The 27,545-nt window shown below is 49.9% G+C and overlaps 1 protein-coding gene and 1 long non-coding RNA gene across 2 annotated transcripts in view; both read right to left on the reverse strand.

Annotated features, from left to right (window-relative positions):
- LOC149443011 (uncharacterized) overlaps positions 1-27,545 on the reverse strand; it is a 473,108-nt gene that overhangs the window by 426,040 nt on the left and 19,523 nt on the right. The window lies entirely within an intron of this gene.
- Positions 1-27,545, reverse strand: part of LOC149443017 (uncharacterized) — a 56,450-nt gene that overhangs the window by 23,165 nt on the left and 5,740 nt on the right. Inside the window, exon 2 of the mRNA XM_089655957.1 lies at positions 19,755-21,080. Coding sequence (XP_089512083.1) covers positions 19,755-21,080 — 1,326 coding nt within the window. The remainder of the gene's footprint in view (positions 1-19,754; positions 21,081-27,545) is intronic.

Below are 27,545 nucleotides of genomic sequence, written 5' to 3' on the forward strand. Positions count from 1 at the left end.
TCTAAAAGACCCGTTACTGTGCCTCCACCTCTACTCCACTCATTGATCTAACTTAGTAGCACCTGTCTGAGCTCTTTAAAGACACCTGTCCACCCCACAGTCAGCCAGACGCCAACTACTACCATGGGCAAGACCGAAGAGCTGTCAAAAGACACCAGAGACAAAATTGTGGACCTCCACAAGGCTGGAAAGGGCTACGGGGCAATTGCCAAGCAGCTTGGTGAAAATAGATCAACTGTTGGAGCAATTGTTAGAAAATGGAAGAGGCTAAAGACGACTGTCAGTCTCCCTCGGACTGGGGCTCCATGCAAGATGTCACCTCGTGGGGTATCACTGATGACAAGAAAGGTGAGGAATCAGCCCAGAACTACAAGGGAGGAGCTGGTCAATGACATGAAGAGAGCTGGGACCACAGTTTCAAAGGTCACTGTCGGTAGAACACTACGCTGTCATGGTTTCAAATCATGCATTGCACGGAAGGTTCCCCTGCTCAAGTCATCACATGTCCAGGCCCGTCTGAAGTTTGCCATTGACCATCTGGATGATGCAGAGGAGGCATGGGAGAAAGTCATGTGGTCAGAGGAGACCAAAGTAGAACTTTTTGGTCTAAACTTCACTCGTTGTGTTTGGAGGAAAAAGGATGAGTTGCATCCCAAGAACACCATCCCTACTGTGAAGCATGGGGGTGGTAACATCATGCTTTGGGGGTGCTTTTCTGTGAAGGGGACAGGACGACTGCACTGTATTAAGGAGAGGATGAATGGGGCCATTTATTGTGAGATTTTGAGCAACAACCTCCTTCCCTCAGTCAGAGCATTGAAGATGGGTCGTGGCTGGGTCTTCCAACATGACAACGACCTGAAGCACACAGCCAGGAGAACCAAGGAGTGGCTCCATAAGAAGCATATCAAGGTTCTGGAGTGGCCTAGCCAGTCTCCACACCTAAATCCAATAGAACATCTTTGGAGGGAGCTGAAACTCCGTGTTGCTCAGCGACAGCCCCGAAACCTGACAGATCTAGAGGAGATCTGTGTGGAGGAGTCGGCCAAAATCCCTGTTGTAGTGCAAACCTGGCCAAGGACTACAGGAAACGTCTGACCTCTGTAATTGCAGACAAAGGCTTCTGTACCAAATATTAACACGGATCTTCTCAGGGGTTCAAATACTTCTGTTCAGCCGTGCGAGACAAATACATTCTTTACAAATCATACAATGGGATCTCCTGAATTCTGTCTCTCAGAGTGGGAATGCACCTACAATGTGAATGTCAGACCCCACCATGATTTCTAAGTGGGAGAACTTGCAAAATCGCAGGGGGTTTAAATACTTCTGTTCCTCACTGTATAACAGCTTCCCGCTGTCACTGGTGCCTGAGGAACAAGAGATGCAACAAATAGGGATATTTGGTTCACACATATTGCAATACATGTTTAAGCTGCCAACTGCGTCAAAGTGATCCCTCTATGGCCAGTCCTACTCTGCTCTGCCTACGCAAGTGCTACTGTGGACACAATGCTAGCATAGGGGAAAAGACACAATGGGGGGAGAGCTACAAGGTTCAGGTCTGGCTACTGACCCAACAATACAACAAACAAGAGATCCCTGTGCTCAAATCCATACAGCTAGTGCATGCATTTGCTTGAAAGGGTATATACCAGTGTGCAGAGGGTCCTTCAGAATTTCTGGTGCCTGAGGAAGACATGGATGGGTACAGCGGCCACACCCCCAGGAATCAGTGATGTCATTGGGAATCCCTGCCATGTAAGGAAGAGGGCGGGGATAGCAGTGACATCACTGACCAAATATGGTCACTGGTCACATTTGGGTAATAAGGTCCCACCATCCCTGTCCCTTCACTTATGTAGATGATGACAGTTTAGGGAGCTGTCATTGGGCTGGTGCTATTGTCGGGTACTATATACCCCATACTCATTCACATGGGGGAACGGTATATGGGGGCCCCTTGTTATTAAAGGGGGTTTCCAGAATCCATTATGACTAGAGATGAGCGAATCGAAGTATCCGAAGTGGAATTCGAGTCGAATATCGGAAAAATTTCGATTCGTGCCGAATCCGAAAAACAGCCTAATTCGGACGCGCGAATCGAAATTTTTCAGAAAATGGCGGCTGACATGTGCGGCGACGGAGCGGGGATGTCGGGGAAGGCGCGCAGACAAGGCGCGCTGCCCCATAATGCATTCCTCAACGACATGTGATCGCATCAGCCAATCAGCAGCCAGCCAGCCAGCACTGTGTAATGGTCGAGGTATATATAGCGGCCATTTTGGAAATCTTCATTTGCCTGCAGTCATTGAACAGAGGCAGACCGCTCTGTACTAGGGACAGGGACAGAGTTAGGGCCACAGAAACGAGAATTGGGGACAGAGAGAAGTTACTTAGGGACAGAGAACCATTACTCAGGGACACAGACTTGTTAATGAGGGCCACAGAATCGTTATTTAGGGACAAAGAAACGCTAGTTAGGGCCACAGAATTCATACTCAGGGACAGACAGAATTGTTACTCAGTGCCAGAGAATTGTTACTTAGGGCCACAGAAACGTTATTAGGGCCACAGAATTTTTACTCAGGGACAGACAGAATTGTTACTGAGTGCCAGAGAATTGTTACTCAGGGACAGACAGAATTGTTACTGAGTGCCAGAGAATTCTTACTCAGGGCCACAGAATTCATTCTCAGGGACAGACAGAATTGTTACTCAGGGACAGACAGAATTGTTACTGAGTGCCAGAGAATTGTTACTCAGGGACAGACAGAATTGTTACTGAGTGCCAGAGAATTGTTACTCAGGGACAGACAGAATTGTTACTGAGTGCCAGAGAATTGTTACTCAGGGACAGACAGAATTGTTACTGAGTGCCAGAGAATTGTTACTCAGGGACAGACAGAATTGTTACTGAGTGCCAGAGAATTGTTACTCAGGGACAGACAGAATTGTTACTGAGTGCCAGAGAATTGTTACTCAGGGACAGACAGAATTGTTACTGAGTGCCAGAGAATTGTTACTCGCACAGACACAAAATTGTTACTTGCACAGACACAGAATTGTTACTCGCGCAGACACAGAATTGTTACTCAGGGCCACAGAATTCATACTCAGGGACAGACAGAATTGTTACTGAGTGCCAGAGAATTGTTACTCAGGGACAGACAGAATTGTTACTGAGTGCCAGAGAATTGTTACTCAGGGACAGACAGAATTGTTACTGAGTGCCAGAGAATTGTTACTCGCACAGACACAAAATTGTTACTTGCACAGACACAGAATTGTTACTCGCACAGACACAGAATTGTTACTCAGGGCCACAGAATTCATACTCAGGGACAGACAGAATTGTTACTGAGCGCCAGAGAATTGTTACTCAGGGACAGACAGAATTGTTACTGAGTGCCAGAGAATTGTTACTCAGGGACAGACAGAATTGTTACTGAGTGCCAGAGAATTGTTACTCAGGGACAGACAGAATTGTTACTGAGTGCCAGAGAATTGTTACTCGCACAGACACAAAATTGTTACTTGCACAGACACAGAATTGTTACTCGCACAGACACAGAATTGTTACTCAGGGCCACAGAATTCATACTCAGGGACAGACAGAATTGTTACTGAGTGCCAGAGAATTGTTACTCAGGGACAGACAGAATTGTTACTGAGTGCCAGAGAATTGTTACTCGCACAGACACAAAATTGTTACTTGCACAGACACAGAATTGTTACTCGCACAGACACAGAATTGTTACTCAGGGCCACAGAATTCATACTCAGGGACAGACAGAATTGTTACTGAGTGCCAGAGAATTGTTACTCAGGGACAGACAGAATTGTTACTGAGTGCCAGAGAATTCTTACTCAGGGACAGACAGAATTGTTACTGAGTGCCAGAGAATTGTTACTCTCACAGACACAAAATTGTTACTTGCACAGACACAGAATTGTTACTCGCACAGAGACAGAATTGTTACTCAGGGCCACAGAATTCATACTCAGGGACAGACAGAATTGTTACTGAGTGCCAGAGAATTGTTACTCAGGGACAGACAGAATTGTTACTGAGTGCCAGAGAATTGTTACTCTCACAGACACAAAATTGTTACTTGCACAGACACAGAATTGTTACTTGCACAGACACACAATTGTTACTCAGGGCCACAGAATTCATACTCAGGGACAGACAGAATTGTTACTGAGTGCCAGAGAATTCTTACTCAGGGCCACAGAATTCATACTCAGGGACAGACAGAATTGTTACTCAGGGACAGACAGAATTGTTACTGAGTGCCAGAGAATTGTTACTCAGGGACAGACAGAATTGTTACTGAGTGCCAGAGAATTCTTACTCAGGGACAGACAGAATTGTTACTGAGTGCCAGAGAATTGTTACTCTCACAGACACAAAATTGTTACTTGCACAGACACAGAATTGTTACTCGCACAGAGACAGAATTGTTACTCAGGGCCACAGAATTCATACTCAGGGACAGACAGAATTGTTACTGAGTGCCAGAGAATTGTTACTCAGGGACAGACAGAATTGTTACTGAGTGCCAGAGAATTGTTACTCTCACAGACACAAAATTGTTACTTGCACAGACACAGAATTGTTACTTGCACAGACACACAATTGTTACTCAGGGCCACAGAATTCATACTCAGGGACAGACAGAATTGTTACTGAGTGCCAGAGAATTCTTACTCAGGGCCACAGAATTCATACTCAGGGACAGACAGAATTGTTACTCAGGGACAGACAGAATTGTTACTGAGTGCCAGAGAATTGTTACTCAGGGACAGACAGAATTGTTACTGAGTGCCAGAGAATTCTTACTCAGGGACAGACAGAATTGTTACTGAGTGCCAGAGAATTGTTACTCTCACAGACACAAAATTGTTACTTGCACAGACACAGAATTGTTACTCGCACAGAGACAGAATTGTTACTCAGGGCCACAGAATTCATACTCAGGGACAGACAGAATTGTTACTGAGTGCCAGAGAATTGTTACTCAGGGACAGACAGAATTGTTACTGAGTGCCAGAGAATTGTTACTCTCACAGACACAAAATTGTTACTTGCACAGACACAGAATTGTTACTTGCACAGACACACAATTGTTACTCAGGGCCACAGAATTCATACTCAGGGACAGACAGAATTGTTACTGAGTGCCAGAGAATTCTTACTCAGGGCCACAGAATTCATACTCAGGGACAGACAGAATTGTTACTCAGGGACAGACAGAATTGTTACTGAGTGCCAGAGAATTGTTACTCAGGGACAGACAGAATTGTTACTGAGTGCCAGAGAATTGTTACTCTCACAGACACAAAATTGTTACTTGCACAGACACAGAATTGTTACTTGCACAGACACACAATTGTTACTCAGGGCCACAGAATTCATACTCAGGGACAGACAGAATTGTTACTGAGTGCCAGAGAATTGTTACTCAGGGACAGACAGAATTGTTACTGAGTGCCAGAGAATTGTTACTCTCACAGACACAAAATTGTTACTTGCACAGACACAGAATTGTTACTCGCACAGAGACAGAATTGTTACTCAGGGCCACAGAATTCATACTCAGGGACAGACAGAATTGTTACTGAGTGCCAGAGAATTGTTACTCGCACAGACACAAAATTGTTACTTGCACAGACACAGAATTGTTACTCGCGCAGACACAGAATTGTTACTCAGGGCCACAGAATTCATACTCAGGGACAGACAGAATTGTTACTGAGTGCCAGAGAATTGTTACTCAGGGACAGACAGAATTGTTACTGAGTGCCAGAGAATTGTTACTCAGGGACAGACAGAATTGTTACTGAGTGCCAGAGAATTGTTACTCAGGGACAGACAGAATTGTTACTGAGTGCCAGAGAATTGTTACTCAGGGACAGACAGAATTGTTACTGAGTGCCAGAGAATTGTTACTCAGGGACAGACAGAATTGTTACTGAGTGCCAGAGAATTGTTACTCAGGGACAGACAGAATTGTTACTGAGTGCCAGAGAATTGTTACTCGCACAGACACAAAATTGTTACTTGCACAGACACAGAATTGTTACTCGCACAGACACAGAATTGTTACTCGCACAGACACAGAATTGTTACTCAGGGCCACAGAATTCATACTCAGGGACAGACAGAATTGTTACTGAGTGCCAGAGAATTGTTACTCAGGGACACCTAATCGTTGAATTAAATAGTATGTCAGACAACATGCAGAGGAGTGGCAGAGGAGGCAATGTTTTAGGAGCGAGCAGACGTGGCAGCAGAGGAAGGGGTCGAGGCAGCAGTATTCGCAGCCAGAGGCCAGTGCTCCCGGTGTCATCCAGCGGTCGTGTCTCCACCGACAACCCTGCCGTCATTGATTGGTTGGCTCGGTCGTCTTCCTCTTCCCAGGTCACCTCTGACACCTACAGCCAACGGTCGGTGGGTACGTCAGACACAACCGTTAGTTGGCATGGCCCGGGACCAAGCCCACTGAAATCACGTGTCCTCTACCTGCCCCTGTCCTTTGCTGTTCCCTCACCAAGCGAAGTATCGCATGCTGTGGGCTCAGCCCCACTGTACAGTGAGGAAGAGCTAACAGAGGGCGGTCAGGAACGGGGGGAGACATCGGCCTTTTCAGCAGCCAAGCGAACAAGTACTGGCGAGGAGAGTGGCTCGGTAGCCGGTCTAGAGACAGGTCTGTCTCCTGACCCAGACGCAGCCGAGGGGGCTAGTAGTGAGGCGGAGACCCTACTTGATGATGAGGAGGTTGATCGCACTTGGCAGCCTCGTCGTCATCAGGCAATTTCTTCCGCATCATCAGGAGAAGAGGGTGGCAGCTTGGCAGCGAGCAAAACAGTCGGTGGGTTGCCCAGGAGACAGCAGCAGGGTCGCATCAGTGTCAGTGGAGCCAAACGTCCACGGAGTAGAGCACCAGCTCCACTGCAGCCTACCACCACGGCCAGTAGTGGTGCCGGTGCGCACGGAGGAAGTAGCAGTCAGCCAGTGAAGAGTAGCGGGGGCAAAGTTTCCTACTCGGTGGTGTGGCAATTTTTCCTCAAGCCGCCCGAGGAAGTAAACGTAGCCGTATGTCGACTATGTGGCCAGAAATGCAAGCGTGGCCAGGGGGCCCATGTTGGGACTACAGCGTTGCGTCAGCATATGCAGCGTCACCATTCGGTGGCCTGGGAAAACCGTGATAAACATACGGCGGTTCTGCCTGCCCCAGCCCCCGCTCCATCACCCGCTCCGTTACTTGCTCCGTCACCCGACGTCGTCAATCGCCCTCTATCAGCCAGTCAAGGCTCCAACACCTCTGCTGAGGGGAGTTGTCGCTCATTGGCATCTTCCGCTCGTTCAGATGCTCCTTCTCCTGCTACTCCTCTTCTCGGATTCCGTCAACAGTCTTTCTTGGAATCCGTATCCAAGAGACAACAGTTTGCGAGCACGCACCCGACGGTGCAAAAGCTGAACGTCCTCCTGTCCAAGTTGCTGGTGCTGCAGTCCCTCCCTTTCCAACTGGTGGACTCAGCACCTTTCCGAGAAATGATGGCTTGTGCCGCGCCGCGGTGGAGAGTGCCAAGCCGTCATTTCTTTGCCCAAAAGGCAGTGCCAGCCCTGCATTCACATGTAGAAGAGATGGTGGGCCAGTCTTTGAGCATGTCGGTCTCTGCCAAAGTGCACGGCAGCGCCGACGTGTGGAGCTGTAACTACGGTCAGGGACAGTACATGTCATTTACGGCCCACTGGGTGAACGTGGTGCCGGCACAGCCGCACCAGCAACTTGGACAGGTCACGACGCTTTTGCCTCCACGTTTGCACGTCCTTGGTCCAGCAAGCATGTCCGCCTCTACCACCTCTTTTTCCGCCGTGTCCTCAGCCGCCACCCCCGTGCCAAGTCCCATTACCCGACCGGCATATCACATGTGCAGGGCGCAACGGTGTCACGCTGTGCTGCACCTGGTATGCCTTGGCGAACGTAGTCACACAGGGGAGGAACTGCTGAGTGTAATGAACAGAGAAATCGACAGATGGCTGTCTCCGCGCAAACTAAAAATCGGAACCATGTTGACTGACAACGGAAAGAACATGGTGTCTGCTCTGCGTCAAGGAAGGTTGTGCCATGCGCCATGCATGGCTCACGTGTTCAATCTGGTTGTCAAGCGGTTCCTAAAATCCACCATCCCACTGCAAGACATCCTTAAAATGTCACGTAAACTGTGCATGCATTTCAGCCATTCCTACACCGCAAAGAACACCCTCATTGAGCTGCAGCGGCAGAACGGAATTCCACAGCATCGCCTGATCTGCGACGTTGCAACAAGGTGGAATTCAACCCTACACATGTTAGACCGCCTTTACGAGCAGCGAAAGGCCATCACCGATTTCCTGATGTTACAAGCGGATAAAGGTACTCCCCTGTGTAACTTAGATGTCAGCCATTGGCAGCTCATGCGTGACACCTGCCGCTTGCTCAGGCCCTTTGAGGAGGCCACGCTATTCGTGAGTCGGCAGGACTATGGGATGAACGACGTCATTCCTCTGTTGCACGTCCTGGAACAAATGCTGTTAACAATGGCTGGTCAGGGTGCGGTAGACGTGGCGCACAGATCTCAACGCCACATGACCCCTGTGGGGGCAGGACAGGAAGAAGAGGAGGAGGTAGAGGAGGACATTTGTGCTCAGGAATTATTGAGTGAAATGGGTGGTTTTTCCACTCAGCGGACAGGAGTGGAGGAGCAGGAGCATCTGGTAGAGGAGGAGGAGGAGGAGACAGAGGACCCAGACGCACCGTGGCAGTATGCTGTGGAGATGGAGGCAGGGAGTCCCTCGCATTCCTTGGCACAAATGGCCCATAGCATGCTCGGTTGCTTGCGTAGCGACAGCCGAATAATAACCATCAGACAGAGGGATGACTTTTGGCTGTCCACCTTGTTGGACCCTCGCTACCGGTCCAAAATGGTGGCCTTTTTCACACCTGCTGAGAGGGAGGCCAAAATTACGTACTATAAAAACCACCTATGTAGTCAGTTGGTCTCTGCCTTTGTGCGCCATCGTCCATCCTCAGACACTGTGGGCCCTGTGCGCTCGCGTTCCGCTGGCATGGCAGCAGGGGAGGGGTGGGGTGGTAGGAGCAGTGGCAGCTCCACCAGCAGCGGCTGCCTCAGTCTGCAGTCGATGATGAGTAGCTTTCTTCACCAGCGCAGTGAGGAAACTACTAACCAGCCGCAGCAGCAGCAGCAGCATCAGGTGGACCTGGAGCAGGAGCTCAAACAACAGGCTTGGGCCTACTTGGACAGCACCCTGCCAACCGAGGTAGACAATCCCCTTGACTACTGGGCAACGAAACTTGACCTTTGGCCCCAACTAGCTGAATTTGCCCTTGAAAGGCTGTCATGCCCGGCCAGTAGCGTGGCATCGGAGCGCGTGTTTAGTGCGGCAGGAGGTATTGTAACTCCGCGGAGGACACGACTGTCCACCCAAAGTGTGGAGAGACTCACGTTTGTGAAAATGAATCAGGCGTGGATTAGTCTGGATTTCAAACCACCAGTTCCTGACACAACTGACTAAATCCGCCATGAATCATGCCTCAAACATGTGCCACTTTCAGGTCTCCTCACACTGCTGGTGTGTTGAATTTTTTGACATAGGGTGCTGGCAGATTACGGGCCTCCTATAGCTGCTGCCAGGCCCCTAATCTGCCATAGGCCCCTATATACCACCTCCTCCTGCTGCTGCCAGGTCCAGAGTCTCTCATGGGTCCCTGTACGGCCTCCCATTGCTGCTGTCTCCATCGCCACACTCTGCTGCCATGTGCCACTTTCAGGTCTCTTCACACTGCTGGTGTGTTAAATTTTTTGACATAGGGTGCAGGCAGATTACGGGCCTCACATAGCTGCTGCCAGGCCCCTAATCTGCCATGGGCCCCTATATACCACCTCCTCCTGCTGCTGCCAGGTCCAGAGTCTCTCATGGGTCCCTGTACGGCCTCCCATTGCTGCTGTCTCCATCGCCACACTCTGCTGCCATGTGCCACTTTCAGGTCTCTTCACACTGCTGGTGTGTTAAATTTTTTGACATAGGGTGCTGCAAGATAACGGGCCTCACATAGCTGCTGCCAGGCCCCTAATCAGCCATGGGCCCCTATACCGCCTCCTCCTGCTGCTGCCAGGTCCAGAGTCTCTCATGCCATGTGCCACTTTCAGGTCTCTTCACACTGCTGGTGTGTTAAATTTTTTGACATAGGGTGCTGGCAGATTACGGGCCTCCCATAGCTGCTGCCAGGCCCCTAATCTGCCATGGGCCCCTATATACCGCCTCCTCATGCTGCTGCCAAGTCCAGAGTCTGTCATGGTCCCTGTACGGCCTCCCATTGCTGCTGTCTCCATCGCCACACTCTGCTGCCATGTGCCACTTTCAGGTCTCTTCACACTGCTGGTGTGTTAAATTTTTTGACATAGGGTGCAGGCAGATTACGGGCCTCACATAGCTGCTGCCAGGCCCCTAATCTGCCATGGGCCCCTATATACCACCTCCTCCTGCTGCTGCCAGGTCCAGAGTCTCTCATGGGTCCCTGTACGGCCTCCCATTGCTGCTGTCTCCATCGCCACACTCTGCTGCCATGTGCCACTTTCAGGTCTCTTCACACTGCTGGTGTGTTAAATTTTTTGACATAGGGTGCTGCAAGATAACGGGCCTCACATAGCTGCTGCCAGGCCCCTAATCAGCCATGGGCCCCTATACCGCCTCCTCCTGCTGCTGCCAGGTCCAGAGTCTCTCATGCCATGTGCCACTTTCAGGTCTCTTCACACTGCTGGTGTGTTAAATTTTTTGACATAGGGTGCTGGCAGATTACGGGCCTCACATAGCTGCTGCCAGGCCCCTAATCTGCCATGGGCCCCTATATACCGCCTCCTCATGCTGCTGCCAAGTCTAGAGTCTCTCATGGGTCCCTGTACGGCCTCCCATTGCTGCTGTCTCCATCGCCACACTCTGCTGCCATGTGCCACTTTCAGGTCTCTTCACACTGCTGGTGTGTTAAATTTTTTGACATAGGGTGCAGGCAGATTACGGGCCTCACATAGCTGCTGCCAGGCCCCTAATCTGCCATGGGCCCCTATATACCGCCTCCTCATGCTGCTGCCAAGTCCAGAGTCTGTCATGGTCCCTGTACGGCCTCCCATTGCTGCTGTCTCCATCGCCACACTCTGCTGCCATGTGCCACTTTCAGGTCTCTTCACACTGCTGGTGTGTTAAATTTTTTGACATAGGGTGCAGGCAGATTACGGGCCTCACATAGCTGCTGCCAGGCCCCTAATCTGCCATGGGCCCCTATATACCGCCTCCTCATGCTGCTGCCAAGTCCAGAGTCTGTCATGGTCCCTGTACGGCCTCCCATTGCTGCTGTCTCCATCGCCACACTCTGCTGCCATGTGCCACTTTCAGGTCTCTTCACACTGCTGGTGTGTTAAATTTTTTGACATAGGGTGCAGGCAGATTACGGGCCTCACATAGCTGCTGCCAGGCCCCTAATCTGCCATGGGCCCCTATATACCGCCTCCTCATGCTGCTGCCAAGTCCAGAGTCTGTCATGGTCCCTGTACGGCCTCCCATTGCTGCTGTCTCCATCGCCACACTCTGCCATGTGCCACTTTCAGGTCTCTTCACACTGCTGGTGTGTTTAATTTTTTGACATAGGGTGCAGGCAGATTACGGGCCTCACATAGCTGCTGCCAGGCCCCTAATCTGCCATGGGCCCCTATATACCGCCTCCTCATGCTGCTGCCAAGTCCAGAGTCTGTCATGGTCCCTGTACGGCCTCCCATTGCTGCTGTCTCCATCGCCACACTCTGCTGCCATGTGCCACTTTCAGGTCTCTTCACACTGCTGGTGTGTTTAATTTTTTGACATAGGGTGCAGGCAGATTACGGGCCTCACATAGCTGCTGCCAGGCCCCTAATCTGCCATGGGCCCCTATATACCGCCTCCTCATGCTGCTGCCAAGTCTAGAGTCTCTCATGGGTCCCTGTACGGCCTCCCATTGCTGCTGTCTCCATCGCCACACTCTGCTGCCATGTGCCACTTTCAGGTCTCTTCACACTGCTGGTGTGTTAAATTTTTTGACATAGGGTGCAGGCAGATTACGGGCCTCACATAGCTGCTGCCAGGCCCCTAATCTGCCATGGGCCCCTATATACCGCCTCCTCATGCTGCTGCCAAGTCCAGAGTCTGTCATGGTCCCTGTACGGCCTCCCATTGCTGCTGTCTCCATCGCCACACTCTGCTGCCATGTGCCACTTTCAGGTCTCTTCACACTGCTGGTGTGTTTAATTTTTTGACATAGGGTGCAGGCAGATTACGGGCCTCACATAGCTGCTGCCAGGCCCCTAATCTGCCATGGGCCCCTATATACCGCCTCCTCATGCTGCTGCCAAGTCTAGAGTCTCTCATGGGTCCCTGTACGGCCTCCCATTGCTGCTGTCTCCATCGCCACACTCTGCTGCCATGTGCCACTTTCAGGTCTCTTCACACTGCTGGTGTGTTTAATTTTTTGACATAGGGTGCAGGCAGATTACGGGCCTCACATAGCTGCTGCCAGGCCCCTAATCTGCCATGGGCCCCTATATACCGCCTCCTCATGCTGCTGCCAAGTCTAGAGTCTCTCATGGGTCCCTGTACGGCCTCCCATTGCTGCTGTCTCCATCGCCACACTCTGCTGCCATGTGCCACTTTCAGGTCTCTTCACACTGCTGGTGTGTTAAATTTTTTGACATAGGGTGCAGGCAGATTACGGGCCTCACATAGCTGCTGCCAGGCCCCTAATCTGCCATGGGCCCCTATATACCGCCTCCTCATGCTGCTGCCAAGTCCAGAGTCTGTCATGGTCCCTGTACGGCCTCCCATTGCTGCTGTCTCCATCGCCACACTCTGCTGCCATGTGCCACTTTCAGGTCTCTTCACACTGCTGGTGTGTTAAATTTTTTGACATAGGGTGCAGGCAGATTACGGGCCTCACATAGCTGCTGCCAGGCCCCTAATCTGCCATGGGCCCCTATATACCGCCTCCTCATGCTGCTGCCAAGTCCAGAGTCTGTCATGGTCCCTGTACGGCCTCCCATTGCTGCTGTCTCCATCGCCACACTCTGCTGCCATGTGCCACTTTCAGGTCTCTTCACACTGCTGGTGTGTTAAATTTTTTGACATAGGGTGCAGGCAGATTACGGGCCTCACATAGCTGCTGCCAGGCCCCTAATCTGCCATGGGCCCCTATATACCGCCTCCTCATGCTGCTGCCAAGTCCAGAGTCTGTCATGGTCCCTGTACGGCCTCCCATTGCTGCTGTCTCCATCGCCACACTCTGCTGCCATGTGCCACTTTCAGGTCTCTTCACACTGCTGGTGTGTTTAATTTTTTGACATAGGGTGCAGGCAGATTACGGGCCTCACATAGCTGCTGCCAGGCCCCTAATCTGCCATGGGCCCCTATATACCGCCTCCTCATGCTGCTGCCAAGTCTAGAGTCTCTCATGGGTCCCTGTACGGCCTCCCATTGCTGCTGTCTCCATCGCCACACTCTGCTGCCATGTGCCACTTTCAGGTCTCTTCACACTGCTGGTGTGTTTAATTTTTTGACATAGGGTGCAGGCAGATTACGGGCCTCACATAGCTGCTGCCAGGCCCCTAATCTGCCATGGGCCCCTATATACCGCCTCCTCATGCTGCTGCCAAGTCTAGAGTCTCTCATGGGTCCCTGTACGGCCTCCCATTGCTGCTGTCTCCATCGCCACACTCTGCTGCCATGTGCCACTTTCAGGTCTCTTCACACTGCTGGTGTGTTTAATTTTTTGACATAGGGTGCAGGCAGATTACGGGCCTCACATAGCTGCTGCCAGGCCCCTAATCTGCCATGGGCCCCTATATACCGCCTCCTCATGCTGCTGCCAAGTCTAGAGTCTCTCATGGGTCCCTGTACGGCCTCCCATTGCTGCTGTCTCCATCGCCACACTCTGCTGCCATGTGCCACTTTCAGGTCTCTTCACACTGCTGGTGTGTTAAATTTTTTGACATAGGGTGCAGGCAGATTACGGGCCTCACATAGCTGCTGCCAGGCCCCTAATCTGCCATGGGCCCCTATATACCGCCTCCTCATGCTGCTGCCAAGTCCAGAGTCTGTCATGGTCCCTGTACGGCCTCCCATTGCTGCTGTCTCCATCGCCACACTCTGCCATGTGCCACTTTCAGGTCTCTTCACACTGCTGGTGTGTTTAATTTTTTGACATAGGGTGCAGGCAGATTACGGGCCTCACATAGCTGCTGCCAGGCCCCTAATCTGCCATAGGCCCCTATATACCGCCTCCTCATGCTGCTGCCAGGTCCAGAGTCTCTCATGGGTCCCTGTACGGCCTCCCATTGCTGCTTTCTCCATCGCCACACTCTGCCATGTGCCACTTTCAGGTCTCCTCACACACTGCTGGTGTGTTGAATTTTTTGACATAGGGTGCTGGCAGATTACGGGCCTCCCATAGCTGCTGCCAGGCCCCTAATCTGCCATGGGCCCCTATATACCGCCTCCTCATGCTGCTGCCAAGTCCAGAGTCTGTCATGGGTCCCTGTACGGCCTCCCATTGCTGCTGTCTCCATCGCCACACTCTGCCATGTGCCACTTTCAGGTCTCCTCACACACTGCTGGTGTGTAGAATTTTTTGACATAGGGTGCTGGCAGATTACGGGCCTCCCATAGCTGCTGCCAGGCCCCTAATCTGCCATGGGCCCCTATATACCGCCTCCTCATGCTGCTGCCAAGTCCAGAGTCTGTCATGGGTCCCTGTACGGCCTCCCATTGCTGCTGTCTCCATCGCCACACTCTGCCATGTGCCACTTTCAGGTCTCCTCACACTGCTGGTGTGTTGAATTTTTTGACATAGGGTGCTGGCAGATTACGGGCCTCCTATAGCTGCTGCCAGGCCCCTAATCTGCCATGGGCCCCTATATACCGCCTCCTCATGCTGCTGCCAAGTTCAGAGTCTGTCATGGGTCCCTGTACGGCCTCCCATTGCTGCTGTCTCCATCGCCACACTCTGCCATGTGCCACTTTCAGGTCTCCTCACACTGCTGGTGTGTTGAATTTTTTGACATAGGGTGCTGGCAGATTACGGGCCTCCTATAGCTGCTGCCAGGCCCCTAATCTGCCATAAGCCCCTATATACCGCCTCCTCATGCTGCTGCCAAGTCCAGAGTCTGTCATGGGTCCCTGTACGGCCTCCCATTGCTGCTGTCTCCATCGCCACACTCTGCCATGTGCCACTTTCAGGTCTCCTCACACACTGCTGGTGTGTTGAATTTTTTGACATAGGGTGCTGGCAGATTACGGGCCTCCTATAGCTGCTGCCAGGCCCCTAATCTGCCGTAGGCCCCTATATACCGCCTCCTCATGCTGCTGCCAGGTCCAGAGTCTCTCATGGGTCCCTGTACGGCCTCCCATTGCTGCTGTCTCCATCGCCACACTCTGCCATGTGCCACTTTCAGGTCTCCTCACACTGCTGGTGTGTTCCATTTTTTGTCATAGGGTGCTGGCAGATTATGGGCCTCCCATAACTGCTGCCAGGCCCCTAATCTGCCATGGGCCCCTATACCGACTCCTCATGCTGTGACGTTGCAACAAGGTGGAATTCAACCCTACATATGTTAGACCGCCTTTACGAACAGCAAAAGGCCATCACAGATTTCCTGATGTTAAAAGCAGATAAAGGTACTCCCTGTGTAACTTAGATGTCAGCCATTGGCAGCTCATGCGTGACACCTGCGCTTGCTCAGGCCCTTTGAGGAGGCCACGCTATTCGTGAGTCGGCAGGACTATGGGATGAACGACGTCATTCCTCTGTTGCACGTCCTGGAACAAATGCTGTTAACAATGGCTGGTCAGGGTGCGGTAGACGTGGCGCACAGATCTCAACGCCACATGGCCCCTGTGGGGGCAGGACTGGAAGAAGAGGAGGAGGTAGAGGAGGACATTGGTGCTCAGGAATTATTGAGTGAAATGGGTGGTTTTTCCACTCAGCGGACAGGAGTGGAGGAGCAGGAGCATCTGGTAGAGGAGGAGGAAGAGGAGACAGAGGACCTAGACGCACCGTGGCAGTATGCTGTGGAGATGGAGGCAGGGAGTCCCTCGCATTCCTTGGCACAAATGGCCCATAGCATGCTCGGTTGCTTGCGTAGCGACAGCCGAATAATAACCATCAGACAGAGGGATGACTTTTGGCTGTCCACCTTGTTGGACCCTCGCTACCGTTCAAAAATGGTGGCCTTTTTCACACCTGCTGAGAGGGAGGCCAAAATAACGTACTATAAAAAACACCTATGTAGTCAGCTGGTCTCTGCCTGTCTGCGCCAACGTCCATCCTCAGACACTGTGGGCCCTGTGCGCTCGTGTTCCGCTGCCATGGCAGCAGGGGAGGGGTGGGGTGGTAGGAGCAGTGGCAGCTCCACCAGCAGCGGCTGCCTCAGTCTGCAGTCGATGATGAGTAGCTTTCTTCACCAGCGCAGTGAGGAAACTACTAACCAGCCGCAGCAGCAGCAGCAGCATCAGGTGGACCTGGAGCAGGACCTCAAACAACAGGCTTAGGCCTACTTGGACAGCACCCTGCCAACCGAGGTAGACAATCCCCTTGACTACTGGGCAACGAAACTTGACCTTTGGCCCCAACTAGCTGAATTTGCCCTTGAAAGGCTGTCATGCCCGGCCAGTAGCGTGGCATCGGAGCGCGTGTTTAGTGCGGCAGGAGGTATTGCAACTCCGCGGAGGACACGACTGTCCACCCAAAGTGTGGAGAGACTCACGTTTGTGAAAATGAATCAGGCGTGGATTAGTCTGGATTTCAAACCACCAGTTCCTGACACAACTGACTAAATCCGCCATGAATCATGCCCCAAACATGTGCCACTTTCAGGTCTCCTCACACTGCTGGTGTGTTCCATTTTTTGTCATAGGGTGCTGGCAGATTACGGGCCTCCCATAGCTGCTGCCAGGCCCCTAATCTGCCATGGGCCCCTATACCGCCTCCTCATGCTGCTGCCAAGTCCAGAGTCTCTCATGGGTCCCTGTACGGCCTCCCATTGCTGCTGCCTCCATCGCCACACTCTGCCATGTGCCACTTTCAGGTCTCCTCACACTGCTGGTGTGTTCCATTTTTTGTCATAGGGTGCTGGCAGATTACGGGCCTCCCATAGCTGCTGCCAGGCCCCTAATCTGCCATGGGCCCCTATACCGCCTCCTCATGCTGCTGCCAGGTCCAGAGTCTCTCATGGGTCCCTGTACGGCCTCCCATTGCTGCTGTCTCCATCGCCACACTCTGCCATGTGCCACTTTCAGGTCTCCTCACACTGCTGGTGGGTTCCATTTTTTGTCATAGGGTGCTGGCAGATTACGGGCCTCCCATAGCTGCTGCCAGGCCCGTAATCTGCCATGGGCCCCCGTACCGACTCCTCATGCTGCTGCCAGGCCCGTAATCTGTCATGGGCCACTGTTGTCGCTTGTTGGCATATTCCGCTCGTTCAGATGCTCCTTCTCCTGCTACTCCTCTTCACGGATTCCGTCAGCAGTCTTTCTTGGAATCCGTTTCCAAGAGACAACAGTTTGCGAGCACGCACCCGACGGTGCAGAAGCTGAACGTCCTCCTGTCCAAGTTGCTGCTGCCAGGCTCGTAATCTGTCATGCGCCCCTGTACCGCCTCCTCATGCTGCTGCCAGGTCCAGAGTGTGTCATGGGCCCCCGTACCGACTCCTCATGCTGCTGCCAGGCCCGTAATCTGTCATGGGCCCCTGTACCGCCTCCCCATGCTGCTGCCAGGTCCAGAGTGTGTCATGGGTCCCTGTACGGCCTCCCATTGCTGCTGCCAGGCCCGTAATCTGCCATGGGCCCCTGTACCGACTCCTCATGCTGCTGCCAGGCCCGTAATCTGTCATGGGCCCCTGTACCGCCTCCTCATGCTGCTGCCAGGTCCAGAGTGTGTCATGGGTCCCTGTACGGCCTCCCATTGCTGCTGTCTCTATCGCCACACTCTGCCATGTGCCACTTTCAGGTCTCCTCACACTGCTGGTGGTTTCCATTTTTGTCATAGGGTGCTGTATGGCCTCCCATTGCTGCTGCCTCCACCGCCACACTGTGGCTCCACACTCTGGTTTTGGCCCCGTGACTGCCCAAATGAGTGAAGTGTGCGGTGATTCTAAGATCGACGGCACTCATCTGCATGTCATACTGACTGACAGTATTATTTCTCTTCCCCAGCAGACTCCAAGGGCATTTAAATTAAAGGTACAGTGTTCTGCACTAATATTAAGTCTCTCTGAAGCCTAGAAACACCCTTTTTTAAGTTAAATTCACAGCGAATTTATTCGACTCGAATCGAATATTGTCCACGAATTCGCCGAATCAGTCGAATCGAATTTTTCATTTCTTCGCTCATCTCTAATTATGACCCCCACCCACAGATCCCCACACCCACCAGCCAAGGTGACAAGGTGCTATGCCTGGGGGAATCCCCCCTGGTAAGGTGACCCCCATGTTGTGGACATGTGGCCTGGTATGGATCAGGAGGGGGGGCACACTACAGCCCCCCTCTGCACTCTGTATGGTGGGCTGTATATGATATACTGCTGACCCCCGCACTCTGCCCCGTTATTGAAGGGTGTGAGGTGTCACCGAGGAGCAATGTTCTATATTGAAGTTTGCCCTCATTGCACCGACACACACAATAGTTTTTGTTCAATAAATGTTTTATTATAATTTTACATTTAACAAGATTGAAGCATAATAATCAGGAAATAGTAAAGGAAGGAATCTGATTGGTCAGGAAGATCCCTTGTCTGGAATGTGGGGGCGGAGTCATTATTATTGGTGTACAATACAATACACAACGTGTTCCATTATTATAACAAAGTATTGTAGAAAAGATCCCAACATAGAAAATGGGGGAAAGGAGGAAATAAAGGCGGATATGAAGGGGAATCTGTGTACGGGGAACACCTTAACAATCACCACCATTTTATTCTCCAGGGCCTCTGATGTCACAGAATAGATGTTTGGGGGTTTATCTCATCTTCAGGACCAAAATCTGCATTTTCCCATGTGTGCAAAATCATGCAGAAACAGCTCTGGCAGTGAGAGGGTTAATGTGGGCTAGATGGGATCACTCTGCTGGGGTGACATTAGAGCTCCCCCTAGCTGCAGCCTGGTAATAACATTGCTGGGAGGTCTCTTAATTTCTCTGCTCCATACTTCCCGTCTTTATAGAAATGTCTCCTGACATTTGGGGGTCTATTCATAGAATGTTTGTATAGCAATTCCCTCAGTGAGAGTTCATGTCCATTCCTCCTGTGTGAATGGGGGAACCAATGTTATTAGGATCACACCTGAGCTGCTGGAATGTCTTCCATTCATGGAAAATACATTGAAAACTTCTTCTCCTCATATCAATGGCCAACCCGGTCCCACACTTCATCCATGTCTTTGGGGACCTCTGACCTCCTTATGGACTGTTTCTTCCATGATGAAGATCAGCCATGGAGTATATCTGAGGTGTATATCAGGGTGTGCTTCTTTCCCACATGAGAGCTGGGATGTCCAGCAACATTCATCTAGAAGACATTTCCCACACTCAAGGCACTAATACACCTCCAGGGTTGTGTGGGACCCCCTGATGTACAGGAAGGCAGGACTTCAGTGAGGAACATTTCCCTCATTCAGGACAGGAAAGTGGCTTCTCCCCCGTGTGAGATCTCTGATGTTTGAAAAGATTGAAGTTACTTGAAAAACATTTCACACACTCAGGACAGGAATATGGCTTCTCCCCCGTGTGAGATCTCTGATGTGTGTTAAGATGGGACTTCTCTGAAAAACATTTCCCGCACTCAGGACAGGAATACGGCTTCTCCCCTGTGTGAGATCTCTGATGTCTGGAAAGATTCAACTTATCTGAAAAACATTTCCCACACTCAGAACAAGAATATGGCTTCTCCCCCGTGTGAAATCTCTGATGTGTGTAAAGACTGGCCTTTTGTGAAAAACATTTCCCACACTCAGTACAAGAATATAGCATCTCCCCTGTGTGAGATCTCTGATGTGTGTAAAGATTGGCCTTTTGTGAAAAACATTTCCCACACTCAGTACAAGAATATAGCTTCTCCCCTGTGTGAGTTCTCTGATGTGTATGAAGAATGGACTGCCGTGCAAAACATTTTCCACACTCAAGACAGGAATATGGCTTCTCCCCCGTGTGAGATCTCTGATGACTGTAAAGATAGGACTTGTCTGAAAAACATTTCCTGCACTCTGGACAGGAATACGGCTTCTCCCCTGTGTGAGATCTCTGATGACTATGAAGTTTGGTCTTGTCTAAAAAACATTTCCCACACTCAGGACAGGAATATGGCTTCTCCCCCGTGTGACATCTTTGATGTCTGTAAAGATCGGACTTCACTGAAAAACATTTCCCGCACTCAGGACAGGAATATGGCTTCTCCCCTGTGTGAGATCTCTGATGTGTGTAAAGATTGGACTTCACTGAAAAACATTTCCCGCACTCAGGACAGGAATACGGCTTCTCCCCTGTGTGAGATCTTTCATGCACATTAAGCTCTGATTTACGCCAGAAACCCTTCCCACACTCAGGACAGGAATACGGCTTCTCCCCCGTGTGAGATCTCTGATGCCTATGAAGTTTGGACTTGTCTGAAAAAATTTTCCTGCACTCAGGACAGGAATACAGCTTCTTCCCTGTGTGAGATCTTTCATGCACATTAAGCTCTGATTTATGCCGGAAACCCTTCCCGCACTCAGAACAGAAAAATAGATTCTCCGCCGTGTGAGATCTCTGATGTGTGTAAAGATTGGACTTCATTGAAAAACATTTCCCGCACTCAGGACAGGAATACGGCTTCTCCCCCGTGTGAGATCTCTGATGTAAGTAAAGATTGTACTTCACTGAAAAACATTTCCCACACTCAGGACAGGAATACGGCTTCTCTCCTGTGTGACATCTTTTATGCCTATTAAGTTGGGATTTATAATGGAAACATTTCCCACACTCAGTACAGGAGAAGCTCTTCTCTGTAGGAAGGCCGGCCCGATCCCGCACAGTCTGAGGTTCCTCAGGATACGAGGAATCCGATGGTCCATCTACACTGGGTGGTGCCGGATGGACATTGGAGGGAGCCGGGTTTTCTCCTGGACTATACTGTGTGATGTCCTCATCTTCTACTTTCCAGTCTGGAGACAAAGTGAGACAATCCTCGGAGGTTTTCCTCATCTCCCGGCCATGGACTAAAATACAAAGACAAAGAGGATTACTAGACAGGAGCTGATTGGTTCCCCCAAACCAGGACTCTGCCCATATCAGGCAGCTTGGTCTCTGAGGAGCTTACAATTCCACCCTCAAGGGAACTAGGAAATGGCTCCTCTGATGTCCTACCAGGTCATTTCTTTATTCATGGACCTTAGTCAGAGAGTGAGGAAACAACCAGAACTGTCTGTTATAGGAGGGACAGTGATGAGGGGATTATAGGACGAGGGTCCCCACCCCCTCTATCACTCATCGCCATCTTCCCAACACAAGAAGTACTGCACTTCCTTATTTAGTCCATGATTTAGTCATGAAGAACAGCGGGGCTGAGCCCCACCAGAGGTCAGAGAGTGAGGATGGGGGGAGAACAACCAAGATGAAGACTGGACTGATCCTGAAGACCACCATCATTGGGGTATTGACTCCTCCCTCATTATCACTTTCTGTTCAAGGGTCCAAAGTTGGAGGATGTTATCACATTATTATCACCATGTAAAAGTCTGTTCTCCAATCACATCATCCGATATAAAATGTCCAGCTGGGAGGAAATGGGTGTAACAAAAGAGAATCCATATTATGTGTATATATAGCAGTGGGGGGATGGGAAGAGCAGAAGTCAGGTCTATGGAATGTACAACATAGAGTATATAGTGCAGAGGTCAGGAGTATGTAATGTACAATATTAATTATACAGTGTAAGGGTCAGGACTCATAATATTGGTATTCAGTAGAACATTAAATGTCTACTGTAGACAAGTTGCAGAGATCCCACACCGCTGCCTCCCATCTCCTGAGACTGCACTCAGTGACTTGGGTCTGAGACACTACAGACATATCCCTCCACCCGGCACAGCCAGCAGATAACAGAGAAGGTCCCCTGGGAGAAATGTTCTGTCAGAGATCTTACTAGACCCGGGCATGGAGAAGGAGACTCAAAGCACACACCCCAGGTGTCTAGGTCTAGTAACATTTATGGTGAAATGAACATTTTTCTGCCAGCTGAACCCCAGAACCTCCATAAATCCAGTCTAGAGACATAAATTGTGTCTGCAGCACAGAGAAGGAAGATTATCCAAGAGAAATCCAGGAATACAGGACGGGGAACACAGCTCAGGAAAGTGACCAGGGGATTACAGGCTGATATCACCCAGTCCCCGCCCTACTCTGGACCAATCAGTGAGCAGTATGGGTGGAGGAATGGATTTAGTGTTCATGACCCACCTGTGCTGATCTCTGTAGGAGTGTCCTCCTCTATAAATGTCCCCGTTATTCCATCCTCCTCCATAGACTGCTGATCATCCCTCACATACGCCTCTTCTTCTTCTGCTTTCACCTCAAATTCTATATCGATTGGATCTCCACTCTAAATCAAGAATATCAGAAAAAATATCATCTGTAATTTATAAACTCACAAATTGTCTTCATCAGTCCATGTTCTAGTTACTCTGTCCCACTGACCTTGCAATGGTGAGGGATGGTGTGACCTTCCTGTGTGGAATCCCGGGAATACAGAGGACGGGGACATCTCTCTGGTGGGTTCCCATGACTGGATCCATCTGTAGGAAACACACACACTGACTGAATCCATTGTTTCTATGTGTTTATCAGATGATGGGGGATCTAGGTGGATCCTCCGTACTGCTCTCTCCTTTACAATAAAGTCTCCTCTTACCCGGTGATGTGAGGGGCGGCTGATTGTCCATCATGACGTCCTTGTAGAGATCCTTGTGTCCTTCTAAATACTCCCACTCCTCCATGGAGAAATAGACAGTGACACCCTGACACCTTATAGGAACCTGACACACACAATGATACAGTCACCATCCAGACACATCCCTTGTCTGTTACTGGAGAATGTCCCAGAATTCCCGGCACCGCTCACCTCTCCTGTCAGCAGCTCCATCATCTTCTTGGTGACTTCTAGAATCTTCTGCATGTTGTGTCTCTCAGGGTTTAGGGAGTCACATGGAGGCACTGTGATGGTCATATGATCACCTGACTTCAGAAGAGGAAATCTCTGTATTGGGGAACCAATAGGAATATCATGTTAGACTCCCAGAATCCTCCTCACCTCTCTGGTCAGGTCTGTGTTTTATTAATAGAGATTAGAGTGATGTCATGTGACCTCCCAGAATCCTCCTCACCTCTCCGGTCAGGTCTGTGTTTTATTAATAGAGGTAAGAGTGATGTCATGTGACCTCCCAGAATCCTCCTCACTTCTCCGGTCAGCTCTGTGTTTTATTAATAGAGATAAAAATGATGTCATGTGACCTCCCAGAATCCTCCTCACCTCTCCGGTCAGGTTTGTGTTTTATTAATAGAGATGAGAGTGATGTCATGTGACCTCCCAGAATCCTCCTCACCTCTTCGGTCAGGTCTGTGTTTTATTAATAGAGATGAGAGTGATGTCATGTGACCTCCCAGAATCCTCCTCACCTCTCCGGTCAGCAGGTAGATGATCTCCAGGGTGAGGTTTAGTATCTTCTCAGTCATGTGACTCCGGTCCTCCTCCATCCTCATTGGTGCCATCATGTGATCTATACAGGTCTCCTTGTAGACGGATAACTTTGGGAAATGAAAGTAAGAATGATTTGGATGGTATTGGTCACACAATAATAGGATGTGGATGTGAGGGGGGAATAAGAGGGTTGCTGGACATTTAAGGACTACTCCCCCCATGGGAAGACATTTAGTCTGGACTGTTTACGGTTTACTAAATTTTCAAGGTCCCGAGACCCTCTTGATCTACTGCATCAGAAATCCCCTTTTCTCTGTTGGGTTTGTTTGGTCTCTGAACTGGTTTGATGAGTTTTAGATCTGCAGACAAGGAATGATAAATCTGATCCTTCCTATGACTTGTTTGCTCTGAGGCAGTGCTGTGAGGTCAATGTCGGGTCATCATGATGTCTAGGAAGGGGAACTTTCTGGCTGGAATTGCTGGATAATCAGGATAATTGGCAGAACTCCAGCTGCAAGGCTCTAATCTCCAGCAGCCTGCTGACAGGAGTGATGTCACTGTCACTCTCTGCAGTAAGAGAAGAGATTGGATTGGGTAGCAGGAGGATGGTGCTAGTGGAGTAGAGAGCTGTGGGGGAGGAGTCTGTTCTCATCTCTTCTATGTGTGGGTAGGAGGAGGACAGCAGGAGGAAGGGTTTGATCTCTTAGTTGTCAAGTATTCTGAAATTTCCAGGACATTGTACAGAGTGGCAGTGGATTTTTCTGGCTCTGAATTCTAGTACCGGGCACTGCCAGATTCTGTGGTATGGGAAGGTATTGGACTGTCCGCCCATTAAGCATTAATGCTATGAAAACAGACCTCCCCAAGGACCAAGTGTCATTCTTTGTTCTATTTTGTGTCTTGTAATATATTTCTTGACCAGTGAGATGGAGAGGTGAAGACTTCCTACACGTGCTGGCAGGAGTTCTTTAAGGAGGTCAGAAAAGTAAGTGAAGGTGAGGTGGGAGGACCATCAGAGACCAAGAGTTCCTATGAGCCCTAAAGCCCCCTCTTACCTCAGAGCCTTGCAGCCTGAATACCCCTCAGAGGTCCCCACAGTCCTTCAGCCCCACTAACCTCTCAGAGTTGTTCAGCCCTATTACTTCCTAACAGGCTCCCAAAGTTCTTCAGCTACTCCTCCACCTCAGAGGTCCCAGAGTCCTTCAGATGCAGGAAACCCTCAGAGGATCCAGAGTTCTTTAGTCCCACTACCTCCTCAGAGACCCCTCAGCTCCTCTACTTCCCTCAGAACCCTCAGTATTTCCCTCCCTCTGACACCAATGATGGAACATATTCTTCATGGCCGGCTGGGGAATGTTTCCTTCCTCCTGAGCAGCAATGTAAGGGGCTCTATGCTCCATACTCCTGACCCCGGCACTCCATCATTGTGTTGGCTGCATAGTGTAATGATTGCCCATTGGCTGCCTGTGTAGTGTCATCATTGCCCTTTGTAGGCCATGTATGGTCAGGATGGTCCTTGTCTTGTCTATTTATTGTCAGTGCTGTTTGTTTAGAGGACCATATTACTAGAATTTATCTCCACAATGAGGAGAATGTTCCGGCCCCGGAAGTGGGGGAATGTTCTGCCCCTGAAGGGGTTCATCTGGGTTCCCACACTATATATGTGTGTATCATCATCTGCTGGAGATAAAAGACATCACAGTGACTATGGAGGAAGAGGACGGACGTGACTATGGAGGAAGAGGACGGACGTGACTATGGAGGAAGAGGGCAGACGTGACTACGGAGGAAGAGGACGGACGTGACTACGGAGGAAGAGGACGGACGTGACTACGGAGGAAGAGGACGGACGTGACTACGGAGGAAGAGGACGGACGTGACTACGGAGGAAGAGGACGGACGTGACTACGGAGGAAGAGGACGGACGTGGCTACGGAGGAAGAGGACGGACGTGGCTACGGAGGAAGAGGACGGACGTGGCTACGGAGGAAGAGGACGGACGTGACTACGGAGGAAGAGGACGGACGTGACTATGGAGGAAGAGGACGGATGTTACTATGGAGGAAGAGGACGGACGTGACTATGGAGGAAGAGGACGGACGTGACTATGGAGGAAGAGAACGGACGTTACTATGGAGGAAGAGAATGGACGTGACTATGGAGGAAGAGGACGAACATGACTATGGAGGAAGAGGATGGACATGACGGAGGGGTTACTGGGTGTAAATAGGAAATAACATCTTATTACCTCCTCTGCTGCTACTTCTGGTAACGTCTATTTTATACTTCAAAACCATCTGGAACATCCTGCCTGACATCACTTCCTGTCTGTACCTGACATCACTTCCTGTCTGTCTTCCATAGAGAAGTCCTGCCTGGGAAGAAGTGAGATCACCACTTTCTGGAACTCAGAGGAACTGCAGCCCCGAGAAACATCTGTAAGGCTCTGTTCACAGCTTTGTAGTTTGCTTTTTGCAGTGCTTTTCGCAGTTCATTTTGCATTTTTGCTATGTTTGTAAGGGAGAATGTCACCAGCAGACCGAGGATCACCAATATGGGGCCAAAAGTTTTAATGAACGATCATAGTTACAGCAAGGCAATGTATCGGAGTCTCGCAGGAACCCTTCATCAGGCATGTGACGGAGGAGTCATGCGAGTCTCTGAAACATTGCCTTGCTGTAACTATGTGAACGTTCAGTAAAACTTTTGGCCCCATATTGGTGATCCTCGGTGTGCTGGTGACATTCTCCCTTACTGATTCTGTTCCAGCCGACGGTCACTGCAGCACCCACTTATATACACCGACATTTATACACAGAACATGTGCGTTTGGATTGTACACTTGCATGTTGATACGTTTGTGATGCATTTTTACTGAGTTTTGTGTTTTGTTCAGCTTTTTTTTTTTTTCAAAGTGCCTTTTTTTTTTTTTTATTGCTGGGCAGAATAAAAATGCAAAAATGCACAACCATGCATTTCAGCAGATTCTCTATTGAACTCTATTGTAGCAAAATGCTGCTTTTTGCTTTTAAAAAAGTCCCTGACCCTTTCCAAAAACACAGCAGCTCAAAAAAGCCTAGATGTGAACGTGTCCCATAGGAAGCCATGTTAAATTGTGCGATTCTGAAAATAGAAAGTACTAACATACACGTTGGTGTGAATGGAGCCTGAATAATCATTCCTGTAAAATATCTGCCTTACACGGCTACCAGGGAAATTCATATATAACACAAGATAAGGAAGAACAAATCATTCTAGCTCTTATGGAACCAACACTTTAACAAAGATATTTTATTACATATAGAAGACAAATTAAAACAGATTCCCTCTGAAATCAATCTTTTTGGTAAAGAAAATGTAAAAATATTCTTTAAAGTATAAAAATATCTATCAATCCACTGATAATGAAGATGTTAGACATAAATGACAAGGATGTAATGGTCACAGAGGAATGGTGGTGGAGATCTCTCAAAGTAAGAACACTTCCTTGAATGGTTCTATAAATAAAGAATGAATCCTGGAGGGAATAAAGCTGTAAAGCAATAAATAATATATAAACTGGGCCATCCACTTCATCCATAAAGACATTGTGATTGAAGATCTTCTAGATCACATAGAAGGAGGACTCATCCATGATTTCATACATTTGTTTGGAAGGATAGAACAATCCTCAGAAGGGAACATGTAGGATGACAGGAAAGGCTCCTGACTGGTGAGATCCTCCAAACATAATGATG

The sequence above is a fragment of the Staurois parvus genome, unplaced genomic scaffold (genome assembly GCF_062004578.1).
Source record: "Staurois parvus isolate SC_StPar_1 unplaced genomic scaffold, SC_StPar_1.0 ptg000879l, whole genome shotgun sequence".
Taxonomy (NCBI): domain Eukaryota; kingdom Metazoa; phylum Chordata; class Amphibia; order Anura; family Ranidae; genus Staurois; species Staurois parvus.